Below are 16,021 nucleotides of genomic sequence, written 5' to 3'. Positions count from 1 at the left end.
CTCGCAGCCGCACTCCACGCACTCGCAGCCGCACTCCACGCCCTCGCAGCCGCACTCCACGCCCTCGCAGCCGCACTCCACGCACTCGCAGCCGCACTCCACGCCCTCGCAGCCGCACTCCACGCCCTCGCAGCCGCACCCCGGCGTAGGAGGTAGATCTAGTAGTGAAGTGGTGGCAGCCGCAGCCCTCTACGGCGCCGTCCCCGACGTGATCTCACTAGACTGACGATTTTGTTCGGGCGACTAGCGACTGACTCCGAAAACAGAGGGTTTGTTGGTTGTTTAATGGAGGATGCAGTCGTGACTAAACTGACCCAGAAACAGTCTGTAACGGTCCCACTTAGTTCTACAGCTCTGGTTTTGAGTTGTGTCGTTAAGGCTGACTCCAGAACAGTGGAGTAGCTGTCTGTGGCGGAGCCGGTCCCGGGGTGTCGTTTGACTGGGCTGACCCAGGAACCGTTATAAAGTCACACCCCACAGATGGATGGGATTGGCACCTTAGTGTTGCTAGACTGACTCCAGAACAGTTATTGGTTCGTAGCTGGCTCCCTGACGCCATTCCACTAGACTGACTCCAGAACAGTGAGATATCAGAGAGGTCTTTGGGCTTCATCTCTGAAGTCGCCGGACTAGACTGAACCTAAATCAGCTCCCTGCTGGTACCTACCAGAAACGCTAGCCGTGCAAAAACGGAGGAAGGCTTTTTTAGTATGAAAAGAGCAACGCTGTGTACAGAGAACAAAAAGTATATTTTCTCTTTTACTTTTGTATATTAATTAATTGAATACTTTTTCTGTCCGTAAGTAACTTCTGTTGCTATTTTGAAGTGGAGACTGAAGATATGTCCCCATCCACACAGCTATACATACGTTACCCCTTAATAATTGCAACTTTAATATCTCATTACTTTTATTTGGTTCTTATCGTATTTGATCTGATGGGGATTCTCCTCACACATCCATGGCATTACCTCCTGACATTTTCAACTTATCAATCTCTCTCAACTCTTCATTTGAAGTCACAGTTGAATTTCTTCTCCAGGACAATATATTTTCCCTTGGTTGACTGTTTGTTACCGTACAATTTAGTTTTGTATTATGCATTTAAGTTATATATGTAAGATATATGAATAAGTCTCTTGATAAGTGTGTCTGCTAAATGATGTAAATGTAAATATGCATTCCCTAAGGACTTCAGGTTGATGCTGTGGGGAGTGCATAGCTAGCTGGGTAATATTAGACTTTTCTGCTTTTCACCTCTTTAAAGGCCCAGTGCAGTCAGAATTCTGTTTTTCCTGTGTTTTGTATCATATTGTACAACAGCTGACGAAACTAACACTGTAAAAGTGTGAAAAAATGTGATCAGTGTTATTTCCCGATAGTTGCTGGTTGAAAATGCAATCTACACAGGACCTTCTAATCAGCAGGTTTGCATGGGCGGGAATTTCGGCTTTCCATGGTGACATTACCATGCGGTAAATTGGTTAATAGACCAATAACAAAGAGACTTCCAAACCTCTCTGCCAATAACAGCTAGTTTTCAGTTTTCACCCTTCCCACTCAGACCACTCCCAGACAGTCTTAGCAACATTCTTGCTTGAGAAAGTTTTATTCCCTAAAAAGCAATTTTTGCCCATTTGTATGGAAATCTATTACAGTAAGGTACTTAATGTAACCCAAAAATGATACTCCACGGCAATTTTACGCTTTTATTTGAAACCTCGTTTTATTCTGGTTTTGCTTTGGTTTTGCTTATTCAACCACTGTTGTCACCTTTTGCACAATGCCAAAAATGAACACAACCCACACAGACAGAATGCAGGTGTATCTGGGCGCTACATTGCTTTCAGTCAAGTATCCTTCCCTATCACACACTCTTCCTCTCTGTTTTCACCTGGTAGTTTGTGAGACACTGCAGCTGAACTCATAGCAGAGAGGAGAACCGATAGAGACAGAGAGAAGTACCCATAGAGACAGAGAGAAGTACCCATAGAGACAGAGGAGAACCCATAGAGACAGAGAGGAGAACCCATAGAGACAGAGAGGAGAACCCATAGAGACAGAGAGGAGAACCCATAGAGACAGAGAGGAGTACCCATAGAGACAGAGAGGAGAACCCATAGAGACAGAGAGGAGAACCCATAGAGACAGAGAGGAGAACCCATAGAGACAGAGAGGAGAACCCATAGAGACAGAGAGGAGAACCCATAGAGACAGAGAGGAGAACCCATAGAGACAGAGAGGAGTACCCATAGAGACAGAGAGGAGAACCCATAGAGACAGAGAGGAGAACCCATAGAGACAGAGAGGAGTACCCATAGAGACAGAGAGGAGAACCCATAGAGACAGAGAGGAGAACCCATAGAGACAGAGAGGAGAACCCATAGATACAGAGAGGAGAACCCATAGAGACAGAGAGGAGAACCCATAGAGACAGAGAGGAGAACCCATAGAGACAGAGAGGAGAACCCATAGAGACAGAGAGGAGAACCCATAGAGACAGAGAGGAGTACCCATAGAGATAAAGACAGTATTTACAACACAGTAGTTATGTCTATGGGAATATCACTAATATGAGAGACAGTTTCCATCCACCTCAACTTTGAGGTCAAATGGAATCGGCCGAGCTGGATGAGGATGGAACTACTTGTGTAGTCTAGGTGATGGGGACATTTATTTATTTTATTAACAGGAAGCTGGATGGCCTTTGGCACTGTGTCATGAAAGAGAATCAGAATCACCTTTATTCACCAACTACATTTACACAGTCAGAATGTGACCAGGTGAAATGGTGCTGCTAGTGATAGACAACATAGAGACAGAGGAATTTACACAAAGTTTCCATCCATTATATACTAAATAGATAGTGAACATAGAACTATAATAGCATGAGTGAATTTCCAGTGAGGATGTAAAGGTATAGGACTAGGCTCAGACTAGACAGTCACTGCTGGTTAAATACACAGGAGACTCTATCCACTGGAACTCAACAACTGCCACGTAAGCTCTTTCAGAAGATGTTGAAGAAAGTCTGTGTCAGGAATCGAAGCAATGACAGCCATGTTTGTGACTTTTTCCTGCTGAATTAGTTTTCTGCCAACATAGACAATATGAAAATAAAATACAGGGTTTGTTCAGGCTACTGTACTGACTTTTAAAACTTTCCTACATCCCTGCTTTAGGGATAGTCACAATAATCACCGTCACCTACAGTCAAAAGCAGATGCTTTTTTTTTCTTTGTTTTAGAGAGAGAGAGAGAGAGAGACTGTTGTTGAAGTCATTGACATTTCCTTGTCTGTCCGTATCCCAGACACTGCTGGGTTTCTTTGTAGCCAGTCAGGCTTTTCTGCAGTATCATTCTCTCAAGGTGTTTGTCCTCTTCTCTTCCACGGCTCTTCACTTCAAGCCTAATTAACTTTCCCCTCTTGAGGTAGATAATCGCTTGCGACAGCTTCCCCAATCACTCTCCAGCTAGTATCCTGAACCAGAGCAAATAACAGGTCAACTTTGCAGCCAGTCGATATGGAGCCCTTCCTGTCTTCTCCCCCCCTCTCTCTCTCTCCTGCTCTTAAACCATTGGCTTTTTGATAGCATCAGACCTCTCTGTATAAACAATGTTGTGCAGTATTTTATTTATTTTGTAATCTATATATATATATATATATATATATCTGATCTATTTTTACACTTGTTTGATTTCCATGGATGTGTGTGTGTGTGAGGACAGAGTTTGGGAAACGCTGGTTTAGGGTACCCTGTTTTAGGGTAGACCAACAAAGTGAGACAAAGATTTGGGGTTAGAGGTTAGGAGGTGACCCAATCACAAATGTCATTATTTATTTGAATGATTGATATATATTTTTTTTTTTTCTTCTGATTTGTTATTGATGTCATTGCTCTAGATCTCGGAGATATCTCTTGTGGGTTTAAAGACAAAGTGAGAGCAGACGTCTTAGAATGTGTTCCCATTTCAAATGCTACGTGTAGCCTAGCGTGGGCATGGGATGGCCTTATTGTGAAGTCCGTTCCCACTCCCCCCATTGGTAATATTATGACGTCCGTATCACCCTCCCCCCTATCCCATGTGTTTCAACAGTGTTAGTTCCTCCAGTGTTAGTTTGTGTTTTTGCGTCATCCAAAAACATGAGATGAAATTCATTTATATATTTTTAGATAGAAAAAGCTGTACAATAAAGTGGACCTTAACCTAAAAAGGTCAGATTTACTAAATTAATTTAAAGACGGATAAGTTGACATCTGCACTCACTGCCTTAACCCCCAGATTCTGCTTTCATATTTCCAACCAGAGAATAAAAAGGCTTTTCAAGGAAGATGAAACGTTGTACAGTAGACCGATGTCAGTTTGTAGAAAGTACGAGGTGAAAACAGAATATTTATTACTTGCATTGGAAGAAATTGTTTACTTATTGAATGTTGTCTGTTTATGTATAGGAGTTTAGATGTAATAAAAAGCATTTTGTTAACTATGGGTTTTATCTTCATTGTAGTTCACAAACAAATAGATTCAAGGTATGGGATCATTCATATTTTGTTCCTTGTCTCTAGTCACCATTTTATGTGTACCATATATTAGCTTGTCAAAATCTAATCTAATCTGTGGCATTTTCAACCTCTTTATCAGGAAAATATACATACAGTATTAAATACTAATGTGGAATGGCAACATGTTTCATTTCCCATGTCCCCTAAGTGGCATACAAAATACGTTAATATACAATATTGTGTGTTATTACCACAACCATACACTGGGTGGCGGTAGACACTCGTTTCGCAGTCTGCGTTGGATGAGGCAGCGTCTAAATCAAATCAACTTTTATTGGTCACATAAACATATTTAGCAGATGTTTATTGCGGGTGTAGCGAAACGCTTGTGTTCCTAGCTCCAACAGTACCCAACACTCTGGCACTATGACAATCTCACCATTCTAGAAGTTACGTTATGAGATGGAAATACTTCACCATATATTATTGAACAGATTTAAAAGGATCATATTCGTTATGGAATCCAACAGTTTATAGCAGCATGCGGGGAAACCTCATAACTACGCATACTACTCCATCTAGGAGGAGCCATGTGTGGGAAGGCTTGTCATCCAAACATGGAGATAATGGAACTGCATTGGCTATCTTTTCTTTATTGTTGAAAGTTTCTGAAGGTCGTCGTTGCCCTCCTGCTTGCTTCTCTAGCTCAGTTGCCTCACAGTTTAATTAAAGTTACTCAGTTATTGATTGACAAGTAGTTGAACTACTAAATACTTGCATTTGTGGTGAGTTCTATGATCTCTGATGATAAATAGAAATATTTTTAAAAAATCAATGTATTTATCTGTAAAGTGACTATGAAAATTCCCCTAATTTGAGATGTGTCGTGGTTCCAATGAAAAACAAAGGCATTCAAATGCAATGACGAAAAGTTTTCTGAAGGTGAAATTATGGGGATTGGGGTGAGGGAAAGGGATTGGGGTGGGGTAAAGGGTTTGGGGGGTGGGGTAAAGGGTTTGGGGGGTAGATTGAGTTGGAGTGAAGAGGAAAGACCGCTCTCCAGAGTGATGAGAAGCAGCCACTTCCCTTCTTCCTCTGCTTGGCTACAGATGCAATGTTGAGCCATCACTGGTATAGAGGGTATCAACTACATGGACCATGGCCTTGCTACTTTGGGTTGAAACATCACCCACATGTACCTGGGGTTGAATGGAGGCTTTGGCGATGGTGTTGTCAACATCTATGGACTTGGACTTGACTATTCACCAGCTCCAAGGAAATGGAGATAACCTCCATTTTTCTTCCATAAAACAAATTATATTCTTATTTTTTTTATCTTGAGTTGAAGTTTTGACTTTTAAAACTAAAATTAGAATTACAATTAGAAATGTCTCACCTGAACTCATGGCCTTGGTATAGCCCTGTGGGTCGGACATGTCGGGGGCACTGTGGGAAGACGGCTGATCAGCTCCAGGGAGGGAGATGAAGATTACATGATTCTATTACGCAGTATTTTGGAATTCTAATGAAATGCTAATTATTTACACACACTCCTCACGTGTGGAGATAAAGTCCTCAATCAATTGTCAATGATTATGGAATATCCAGTAGGATAAGTTAATGTTTCTGCACTCAGAGACAATGCGTAAAAGCGTGGTATGTGCCCGCGCAGGTACGCCTGTGTGGTTCTGTTGGTCATAACATTTCTACCCAATGTCTATTTTGGTGAAGCTTTTATTTGTGTATTATCTTTACTCAATCTCTACATGGGATGGTCGAAGAAAGATCTAAATAATGTTTCCAATCAATACAAAAGTGTTTATTAGGTTTAAGCCTACCAATACTGTATTTCTCGGCTGAGTAGCCTAATCACTATTGCACAGAAAAGCACATTTTATTCCTTATAAAAACCATTACACGCAGCGTAGCCTATTAGTCAATATCAAGAAAGTGACGCAAATAGGGAATATAGGCTATAACCTAATGTCAATCAAACATTGGCACCAATCATTGTGCGTTGAGGGTAGGGCATCTAGAAGCGGTCACAATATAAATCCTGTAAGAACTGCAATTGTCAAGACGCTCTGAGCTACCCCACCAAGACATCTACATTGTCAAAGTGTGTGATTATGCGATGATGGGAATGGCGCAGAGCAATCGTTGCGCTCTTCTTTCAAACTAACCTGAGGATGTATTGGAAGCAGAGTGAGCGACTACAACCATGATTTGAAGCTGGATAGCCTAGATTAAACACTCGAATTGAATAACAGAAACAATGACTGAAGGAAACCACAGTAGTGTAGGCCTACTGAATTGGTCCTTGTCGGACCTGGACCGGTTCAGTAGCCTAGAGGACATCGACGTGACAGCGGACGGGACTCCGATTTTGAGGGTCTTCATCTGCATCGTTTACTCGGTGGTGTGCGCTGTGGGCTTGGTGGGCAATTTACTGGTGCTCTTCTTTATCAGAGTGAAACAAGAGAGGAAAAAATCCAGAATCAATTTCTTTGTACTTAACTTGGCAGTGACGGACTTCCAGTTTGTGTTGACTCTGCCGTTCTGGGCAGTGGACACCGCACTCGACTTCAGCTGGCCGTTTGGAGACGCCATGTGCAAAATCATCAGCTCCGTCACCGTTATGAACATGTACGCGAGCGTGTTCTTTCTGACTGCAATGAGCGTCACCCGATACTGGTCCGTCGCCTCCTCTCTAAAGGATCGAACTAGGCAAAAGTCCTGCTCTGCCAAATGGATTTGCGTGGTTCTTTGGGTTTCCGCAACAGCTGCGACGGCACCAACATCCATATTCTCAACGGTGACCAATGTAGCGGGGGAAAAACTCTGTTTGCTTAAGTTCCCTGATGGGCAATATTGGTTAGCAGTTTATCACCTTCAGAAAATAATATTTGCATTTGTTTTACCCATGGCCATTGTTTCAGTCAGTTACATCATGCTTTTGCGATTCATCCGCAACCGCAGTATGAAAACAAACAACACCAAACGAAGATCACAAGTCACCAAATCTGTCACCATCGTGGTCCTGTCCTTCTTTCTTTGCTGGATGCCAAATCACGCCATCACATTCTGGGGCGTCCTTGTGAAATTGAATGTTGTGCATTGGGATAAATCTTACTACATAGTTCACACTTATGTATTCCCTGTGACTGTCTGCCTTGCGCACGCCAATAGCTGTCTAAACCCTGTCATTTATTGCCTAATGAGAGAAGAGTTCAGAAAGAAACTGAAAGATTTGTTATATCGCGGATAGTCACTTTACGCAGTGGAAGATTCGGTTACCGTTGCCATTACGCACGCGCTCCCTGTTGCATGGTGTAGCCACGACAAGGGTCTACTATAATAGGCTAAAGCAGTATGTTCTGATGGAGAAAAAAATCACAAAATAGGCATGGGCAAGCACTAACGCAAAAGGGAACAATGATACAGTATCCAATGGCTACCCAAATTGTGCATGAGGCAATTCTGCCTGTTATGGTTCCTCCTATCCATGTGCTGTTGTATTCCCAGATAGTCATCATTAAACGATAGAGAAACCGCCCGGACAGTCATCATTAAACGATAGAGAAACCGCCCGGATAGTCATCATTAAACGATAGAGAAACCGCCCGGATAGTCATCATTAAACGATAGAGAAACCGCCCAGACAGTCATCATTAAACTATAGAGAAACCGAGGCAGACTAGATATCGTCTATCATTCCATCATAATTGTAGCCTAGTGGAGAGAAACGTACCCATGATCCAATGTCATCCATCACAGCTGCACGTCAAGTCTTCATTGTGCGCAATGGCATTTGTCACAAATTCACAAATTACATGCAATGGGAGGGAAGTGTAAATGTTATGCCTATGGTAACAGATGAATGTGAACTTCATAGATTGAAAACGACCATATTGCCTAAAATGTGTTCATGCAAAAAAAATGTTTTTGTTTCAAATAAACACCCATATTTAATCTCACCCCGTTGCCTTAATGATTGCATTATTGTGTTTCATGTCAAAATGGAAAACGAAAAACATGACAGTCTTGACACCGATTACTGGAAATTGTCAATTTCCCTCTGAAGCCCACAACCAGTGTTATGAGTAAAACTTGACAGTTTGACAGCTTTTACCGGTAGGCCTATGCATGTATTGCCTAACAGGCCTACCGATAGGCTACACTTATGAATCACATACTTGACCCATATCAATAAAATAATTAATCTCAGTTTTATATTAGCCTATTATCCTATTTTTCAGGACACAATTATTGTTATTTTTGTTATACTCTTCAGACTAATGAATAGACCTATTCATGATCCTCAAACCTCTTGACCAGCCATCTGTGTACCAACACATGAGACATTTTACATTTTAGTCATTTAGCAGACGCTCTTATCCAGAGCGACTTACAGTTAGTGAGTGCATACAATTATTTTTTTTCATACTGGCCCCCCGTGGGAATCGAACCCACAACCCTGGCGTTGCAAGCGCCATGCTCTACCAACTGACTTACACGGGGCCCAAGACACAAGATCAAGAGCTAATTTATTAGTTAGTGGCTGAAATAATCAATTCATTGTATGATTGTATGAATATTCTAAACAGCCAAGTACCCTACATGGCTCCCTTCACAAAAAATGTCTAATGCCCTGTGTGATCCGCATGGGCCGCCCCAGCGCAATGCGATACCGTGGTCACCTGACCGCGCTGCCAGGCTGTGCGCGTCGCGAGAAGAGTGGCGCGCCCTTTACCGTGTTGTGTCAGGAAGAAATGGAAGCTGGCAATGCACGAATTTGATCATTCAGAGATCCGAACAGTTGAGTCTGTGAATGGCGCCAAAACAGGACCCTAAACCTAAATTTCAAGAAGGTAATGTGCACGGAATGATGAACTGTAAAAGTAAAAACGTAGCAAGACCCTGTTGTCTCGTGTGTGAAAAGGCATCGACGCCTCTGTTCGCTATGGCGCTTCTCGCGCAGAGCACGTTAGCCAGCTAGCTAGAACAGTCTGCCCTGCTGGGATGCTAAGCTGCTAGATATATCATCAATATGAAAATGGCCTGAATAATGTATTGAGAAATGTAAGTGTCATATACCATAAGTAGGGTAATAATACACTTTATTTTCGTATTCATTCAGCCAGCTAGTTAGACTGTTTGCGCTAACTGGCTGTGTTGAAACAATAAGCTAGCTAGCTAATTGCTAACGTGTAAACAATCCCTTGCCAAGGGCCTTGGCTTGAATAGCTACTGTAGCTAGCTAGCTTACTATGTAATTGTGTTACTATTGCATTTGCTTTATAATTTGGCCACAAACAAAATACATTTAGCTACACCTTAGCAAGCCACTGGTATTCAAGGTTTGTTAATATAACCATCCAGCATGTATTTTTTCTGTTTTCAGGTGAAAGAGTTCTGTGTTTTCATGGGCCATTGCTTTACGAAGCAAAGGTGGGTTTAGATTAATTCCACCAATCTAAATGGCAGTCAACTCGTGCTCACTAAACAATAAACCATTTACAGTAGCCTATACCATCATATTTATAAAAAATTCTTAATGACTGTTGTATTTCAGGCGGTGAAAACCAATATCAAGGAGAAGCAAATTAAGTACTTCATTCATTACAGTGGATGGAACAAAAAGTGAGTCATTTTTGCATTGTTGGCTTTTCAAATAATAATATAATATATGCCATTAATAAGACACGTGTATCTAAAGTGACTTACAGTCACTTTAGATACAGGAATTTAATCCACTACCCTGGCGTTGCAAGTACATGGTCCAACACAGCGTTTTCCAAACTCTTGGGGACCCCAAGGGGTGCACGTTTTGGTTTTTGCCCTAACACTACACAGCTGATTCAAATAACCAACTTTGATTATTTGAATCAGCTGTGTAGTGCTAGGGCAAAAACCAAAACATGCACCCTTTGTGAAACGCTTCTCTAACATCTGAGCTAAAGGACATGTACTGTCTCAATGTAGACAGTACTGTTGTCGCTATGGCCCATCTTTTTATTAATGTTTACCTCAGCCACAGACCTAACATTCATGTATTGTTTCAATAAATCTAAACTGACAGCAATCTGAATGTGGTTGATTTCTTTCTGTTTTAGCTGGGATGAATGGGTTCCTGAAAGCAGAGTTCTCAAATATGTGGACAGCAACCTGCAGAAACAAAAAGAGCTTCAAAAGGCTAATCAGTGAGTTCATCTATCATTTACAGACAGATTTTGTGTGGGGTGGGGGAAGTGTTTTAATGTATGGAATGTACCTACTGTGTCAACATTGTATGCAACCTGCCATTGAACGAAATACAAGAATGAGATTCTATATGTCAATCAATGTCTCCCCAGAAATGCCGACGATGACTCGAAGATGGGAGAACATAAAAAGTGATTCCACTTATTTTAATAATGAACCACAATAGTAATCTTTATGTATATAGCACCTATGATACAATACTTGCAGCCCACAGTGCTTTTACTTGTAAGCACAAGTTGAACATAAAACATACTGGTTAAAAGAACGATACATAAAATGATCAGTTTACATGAGAAGACAAGATGTTAAAACAAGTATTTTTGAAGGTTATTGTAGTTCATGGCCTGGTTTCTTGGCGTTGTTCCTTTCTCTTGCAGGCATTATGATGTTGAGGGAAAGATGAGGGGTGTAGCACCGAGCAAGAAGATTGCTGCTGTGCAGCAGAAAAATGTTGATCTGTAAGTTTGTTCTTTTTTCTTTCAAAGTTTGACCTACTTTCAAGCTTTCACAAAAAGAATTGAACAACTCCTTTTTAATGCAGTCTTTTTTTCTTCTTCAGGAAAGCGAAAAAGACAAAACTAAAGAGTAAGTAAAAATGTTAGTCCCACTAGTTTCTGATACTAGTTAATTTAACCCTTTAACATTCCTTTATGGATAGAGTTTGATTGTGTGTCTGTTCCATTTGTCTTTTGTGCAGCACCAGGGGCTGGAGAAGGCACCAGCACAGGGGAGATGCCACAGCCACCGCGGAAGAAGAGGGCCCGTGTCGACCCAACTGTGGAGAGTGTATGTCCATCTATGGATGCTGTGTGTTGTCCCTCACATACAGCAGGCCTGTTTTGTTCACCAAATGAAGCCTCTCATAATCTGCAACAATGGCTCCAGTTACTTAAGATGTCGTACAGCAGTCAGTCAAACACAGATGGGATTTGTAGTTTTTAAACAAAACCCATAGCTTTCTTTTCCTCATTTTTCACATCTCTCTTATTGTAAATGAGTGTGACTGTTACATTTTGGTTTTAATGTAATCAGGAGGAGACGTTCATCAACCGTGTGGAGGTCAAGGTGAAGATTCCTGAGGAGCTGAAGCCATGGCTGGTGGATGACTGGGACCTTATTACCAGACAGAAGCAGGTGGGGGTCTAGACAGCTGTCTACCAGGGTTGGGCTCAATTCCAATTGAAGATGGTAAATTCAGGAATTTGAATTTTAAACTTCAAAAATTGAAAAACTCATTTAAAATAGATGGCTTTTTTTCTCTGAAATTATTGAATTGGAATTTCAGTTCCTGAATTGACTGCCTTCACTTCAAATTGAACCCAACCCTGCTGTCTACCATGGTCAGAAGATGGCAACAACAATTTACTGGCAAGACAGTCTTTCTCTACAAGTTAATTCTTTACAGGATTTTGTTTGTTTAAGCGTATTTATGAGGTTCTTGCCAAATATGTATACATTATATTTTTCTATATATATTTTTTTTTTAGCTTTTTCACTTGCCCGCGAAAAAGAATGTGGATACTGTCTTGGAGGACTATGCAAGCTATAAGAAATCAAGAGGAACTTCAGAGAGCAAGTAAGCAAAACCACACCCCTCTCGACGCTGCAGTAGGAGTGAAGTTACAATTAAAAAGGTCATCTGAATAGAAACCAGGCAATTAGAAAGTAGGCCTATATCTGGTTGTTTATCAAAGTTCGCTAGCTGTAATTATCTTGCTTGGTGAAGTTCAACCTGGGCATCACACATTCTTTAGCCCCAGCTGTGAACACACCAGCACTGCGTGTTCACTTATCTCCTGTCCTGGTTCCCCTCAGGGAGTATGCTGTGAACGAGGTGGTGGCAGGGATCAGGGAGTACTTCAACGTCATGCTGGGCACTCAGTTGCTCTATAAGTTTGAGAGGCCCCAGTACGCAGAGATACTGGCGGATCACCCCGACACACCCATGTCCCAGGTCTACGGGGCCCCGCACCTGCTCCGGCTCTTTGGTACGTAGCCACCGGGGGGGAGGGGGTGCGTATATAAAGTGCATATATAATGGCCGGTCTGAATGAGGAGCATCTGAAGTGTCCTCTGGACTGTAACTTTGAACTAATATTTCAGTTTGAATCTCAGGAGACCAAGGTTGTGGTGATGGAGCTCTTTAGGAGAGGTGAAGACCGATGGGAAATAGTTCTCTCTTTTTAGTTATTAGAGAGCCGTAGGAAAGTTTAGTACCGTTTTTCTACTCTTCTCCTACCACCTGTCATTGGTGCACTGTGACATCACCCACGAAAGCTCTCATCTCCAGCCGTACTGCTAATGAAGGAGACTTTAATAGATTTCTGTGTCGGCCATTATCACAGCGGGATGAGAGTTTACTTTCTCCTCCCGAGGCTTTTGGAGTCAATGGGGTGTAAGAGAAAGTGTAACGTGCAATACCCGGGGAAGGCCAGAAAGTCCAAGTGTCTGCGGCTGCCACAAATTGCATCCAGAATCCCATTTTGTTAGTTAATGAATGAAAGCGGTGACTTTGAGCAGATCTTTAACCACCGGCAATTGGGTTCTGATCTCAAACCGGTGTGATCATCAACCGGAGTAAATGCCAGGGACATTTGAAAGCATTTCGTTAAGAGCCAGGTTGAACTGAGGTTAGTGTAATCAATGGCTGTGTCAAACACTTGAAGGTTGAACGCCAGGCGTCAATTGGCTGTGCTCTCTGCAAACGAAAACTGCTGAAATTATTTAGGAGTGCGTTTAACAAAGTCACAACACACTTAACAGATTTAAAATTTTAAAAAAATATATAGCAGTTTCCATGGGTGTGAGGTTTTATCAGCTAATAATTATCTATCCATACCTGCATTGAGAGCATTTATTCAAATAAATATCTAACGCTAATATAGATGAATGTCTGTGTACATATGGTTGAATCTGGTTCCTGACAGTGCTGTTCTTTGTGTTGTGCAGTGAGAATTGGAGCTATGCTGGCCTACACTCCCCTGGACGAGAAGAGCCTGGCTCTGCTACTCAACTATCTGCAGGATTTCCTCAAGTAAGAAGCCTCCCCTTGGCAGAGCATTCCCTAACCTGGCTGGCCTATCATATTTATATGTTGTCATCAGAAGGTGTTCACCGTTGTAGTCCACTGACCACGAAATGCTGCTATCTAATCTTGCACCTCGGCTCAGCCTAAGCTGGGCAACACAATCTTGACACTGACAGAAATTCTGTTCAACTTTCTGATACCACTCTCACAAGAAGTTATCAAGACCATTGGATTCCAGAGTAGACCTAATCATACAGCTTATTTCAGTCATCCTGATGAAGCAATTACAGTTCCTTTGTTCACTGTTGCTCTGTCATCAATGTTTTCCTTGCAGTCGGCCTAAATGTCTCGCCATGTATATGCATGGTGCTGTCTGTGTGTATACCCTAGAGACTATCTGTGAAAGAGGCCATGATCATGATCCTATCCTATTTCCTGTGAACAATGTGGCCTTATCCTAATTGCTGCAGATGATTATTTAGATAAACTCCGTTAAATGTCCAAATGGAGGCTTGGTTATAATTCGTTACGATGAGTTGATACGCTCCTCATTCTTCCACAGCCTGTAATATTTATAGACTTCATAGAGGCCTATCACCTTTTATGAATACAGATGCCATGTTGTCAATTTTATATGGCTGGTAATTGACATCCGATCGCTTGTCCTCCTGTCTGTCTGTCGTAGGTATCTAGTGAAGAACTCCTCCCTCTTCAGTGCCAGCGACTACGAGGTGGCGCCCCCAGAATACCATAGGAAAGCAGTCTGAGAGGAAAGTGCAGTTGGGGACGATCGACCCCTTTCGGGAACACCAAGCCTCTTCCAGACTACACGTGACCATCTAAACCTCTTGAGTGGAAAGCTGGACTCAATTCTTTCACTTGAACTCTTTCTGGAGGTTCCCTGGAGTCTGTCTTTGGAGCAGAGCTTTTAAGATAGAAAGTGTTTTTCTTTCTTTCCCTCCTACGTAAAACAAATGAGACAGGCATGTTTTTCTCCCAATATCGGGGACTTTTTTCCATGAGCAGCTCTGTTTCTGTTTTTGTCTGTTTTCACTTCAAATGGCTTTGCATGTGTTGATTTATGGGTATTTGTTAGCATAAATTACATATGCGATTCGATGCTAACCACAATTTGTGCAAAGCAATCGAATTCAAATGTCTTTGGTGGATACATTAGCTGTGTAATGGTTGGCTATCATTTTGTAATAAAGATGTTTCTACACAAGTTCTGTATGGTAAATAGCATTAATTCGCCCTGCCAACCTGTACTCTACAATACAGAAATAATCTTCTCATTAATTTGACATTCGTGAAACTATTTTGAGATCGAACAATGGCCATTTGAATTCCCATTAGATGGTTCTCACTCAAGTTTTGTCACATGCACAATCACAGTGAAATGCTTGACTTGCAAGCCCTTCCCAACAGTGCAGTATTCAATATCAAAATAGTATTAACAAAAAAACTACTGGAGAATGTAAAGTCTAAACATGGTCAGTGCCAGTACCAAATGTGTAGGGATACTGGAGTAGTTGAGGTAGATACGTACATGTATGCAGGGATACTGGAGTATTTGGGGTAGATACGTACATGTATGCAGGGATACTGGAGTAGTTGAGGTATATATGTACATGCATGCAGGGATACTGGAGTATTTGGGTATATATGTACATGCATGCAGGGATACTGGAGTATTTGGGGTATATATGTACATGCATGCAGGGATACTGGAGTATTTGGGGTATATATGTACATGCATGCAGGGATACTGGAGTAGTTGGGGTAGATATGTACATGTATGCAGGGATACTGGAGTAGTTGAGGTAGATACGTACATGTATGCAGGGATACTGGAGTAGTTGGGGTATATATGTACATGTATGCAGGGATACTGGAGTAGTTGAGGTAGATATGTACATGTATGCAGGGATACTGGAGTAGTTGAGGTAGATATGTACATGTATGCAGGGATACTGGAGTAGTTGAGGTAGATATGTACATGTATGCAGGGATACTGGAGTAGTTGAGGTATATATGTACATGCATGCAGGGATACTGGAGTAGTTGAGGTAGATATGTACATGCATGCAGGGATACTGGAGTAGTTGGGGTATATATGTACATGCATGCAGGGATACTGGAGTAGTTGGGGTATATATGTACATGTATGCAGGGATACTGGAGTAGTTGAGGTATATATGTACATGCATGCAGGGATACTGGAGT

At 41.8% G+C, this 16,021-nt stretch overlaps 3 protein-coding genes across 3 annotated transcripts in view; all 3 read left to right on the top strand.

The window, feature by feature from the left end:
- Positions 1-4,484, top strand: part of LOC311111127 (E3 SUMO-protein ligase PIAS1-like) — a 92,299-nt gene extending 87,815 nt beyond the window's left edge. Inside the window, exon 15 of the mRNA XM_084153815.1 lies at positions 134-4,484. Within this exon, the coding sequence (XP_084009941.1) occupies positions 134-226 (93 nt within the window). The 3' untranslated portion in view covers positions 227-4,484. The remainder of the gene's footprint in view (positions 1-133) is intronic.
- Positions 4,485-6,760: 2,276 nt separating this feature from the next.
- LOC311111282 (relaxin-3 receptor 1-like) lies at positions 6,761-7,771 on the top strand (the record flags this gene model as incomplete). Its single annotated transcript, XM_084153997.1, has 1 exon — positions 6,761-7,771. Exon 1 carries the CDS (start codon positions 6,779-6,781, stop codon positions 7,769-7,771), a length of 993 nt encoding a protein of 330 aa, XP_084010123.1. The 5' UTR covers positions 6,761-6,778.
- Positions 7,772-9,217: 1,446 nt separating this feature from the next.
- morf4l1 (mortality factor 4 like 1) lies at positions 9,218-15,020 on the top strand. The gene is made up of 13 exons (XM_084154487.1): positions 9,218-9,374; positions 9,908-9,954; positions 10,079-10,146; positions 10,620-10,706; positions 10,860-10,898; positions 11,145-11,225; positions 11,327-11,352; positions 11,465-11,553; positions 11,800-11,901; positions 12,255-12,343; positions 12,583-12,755; positions 13,717-13,801; positions 14,481-15,020. The coding sequence occupies exons 1-13, from the start codon at positions 9,335-9,337 to the stop codon at positions 14,560-14,562; spliced, it is 1,008 nt and encodes a 335-aa protein (XP_084010613.1). The 5' UTR covers positions 9,218-9,334; the 3' UTR covers positions 14,563-15,020.
- The last annotated feature ends 1,001 nt before the right edge of the window (positions 15,021-16,021 follow it).

The sequence above is a fragment of the Coregonus lavaretus genome (assembly GCF_964263955.1).
Source record: "Coregonus lavaretus genome assembly, chromosome: 37".
Taxonomy (NCBI): domain Eukaryota; kingdom Metazoa; phylum Chordata; class Actinopteri; order Salmoniformes; family Salmonidae; genus Coregonus; species Coregonus lavaretus.
Note: the sequence above shows the minus strand (reverse complement) of the source record. Positions and strands in the feature narration are given on the sequence as shown.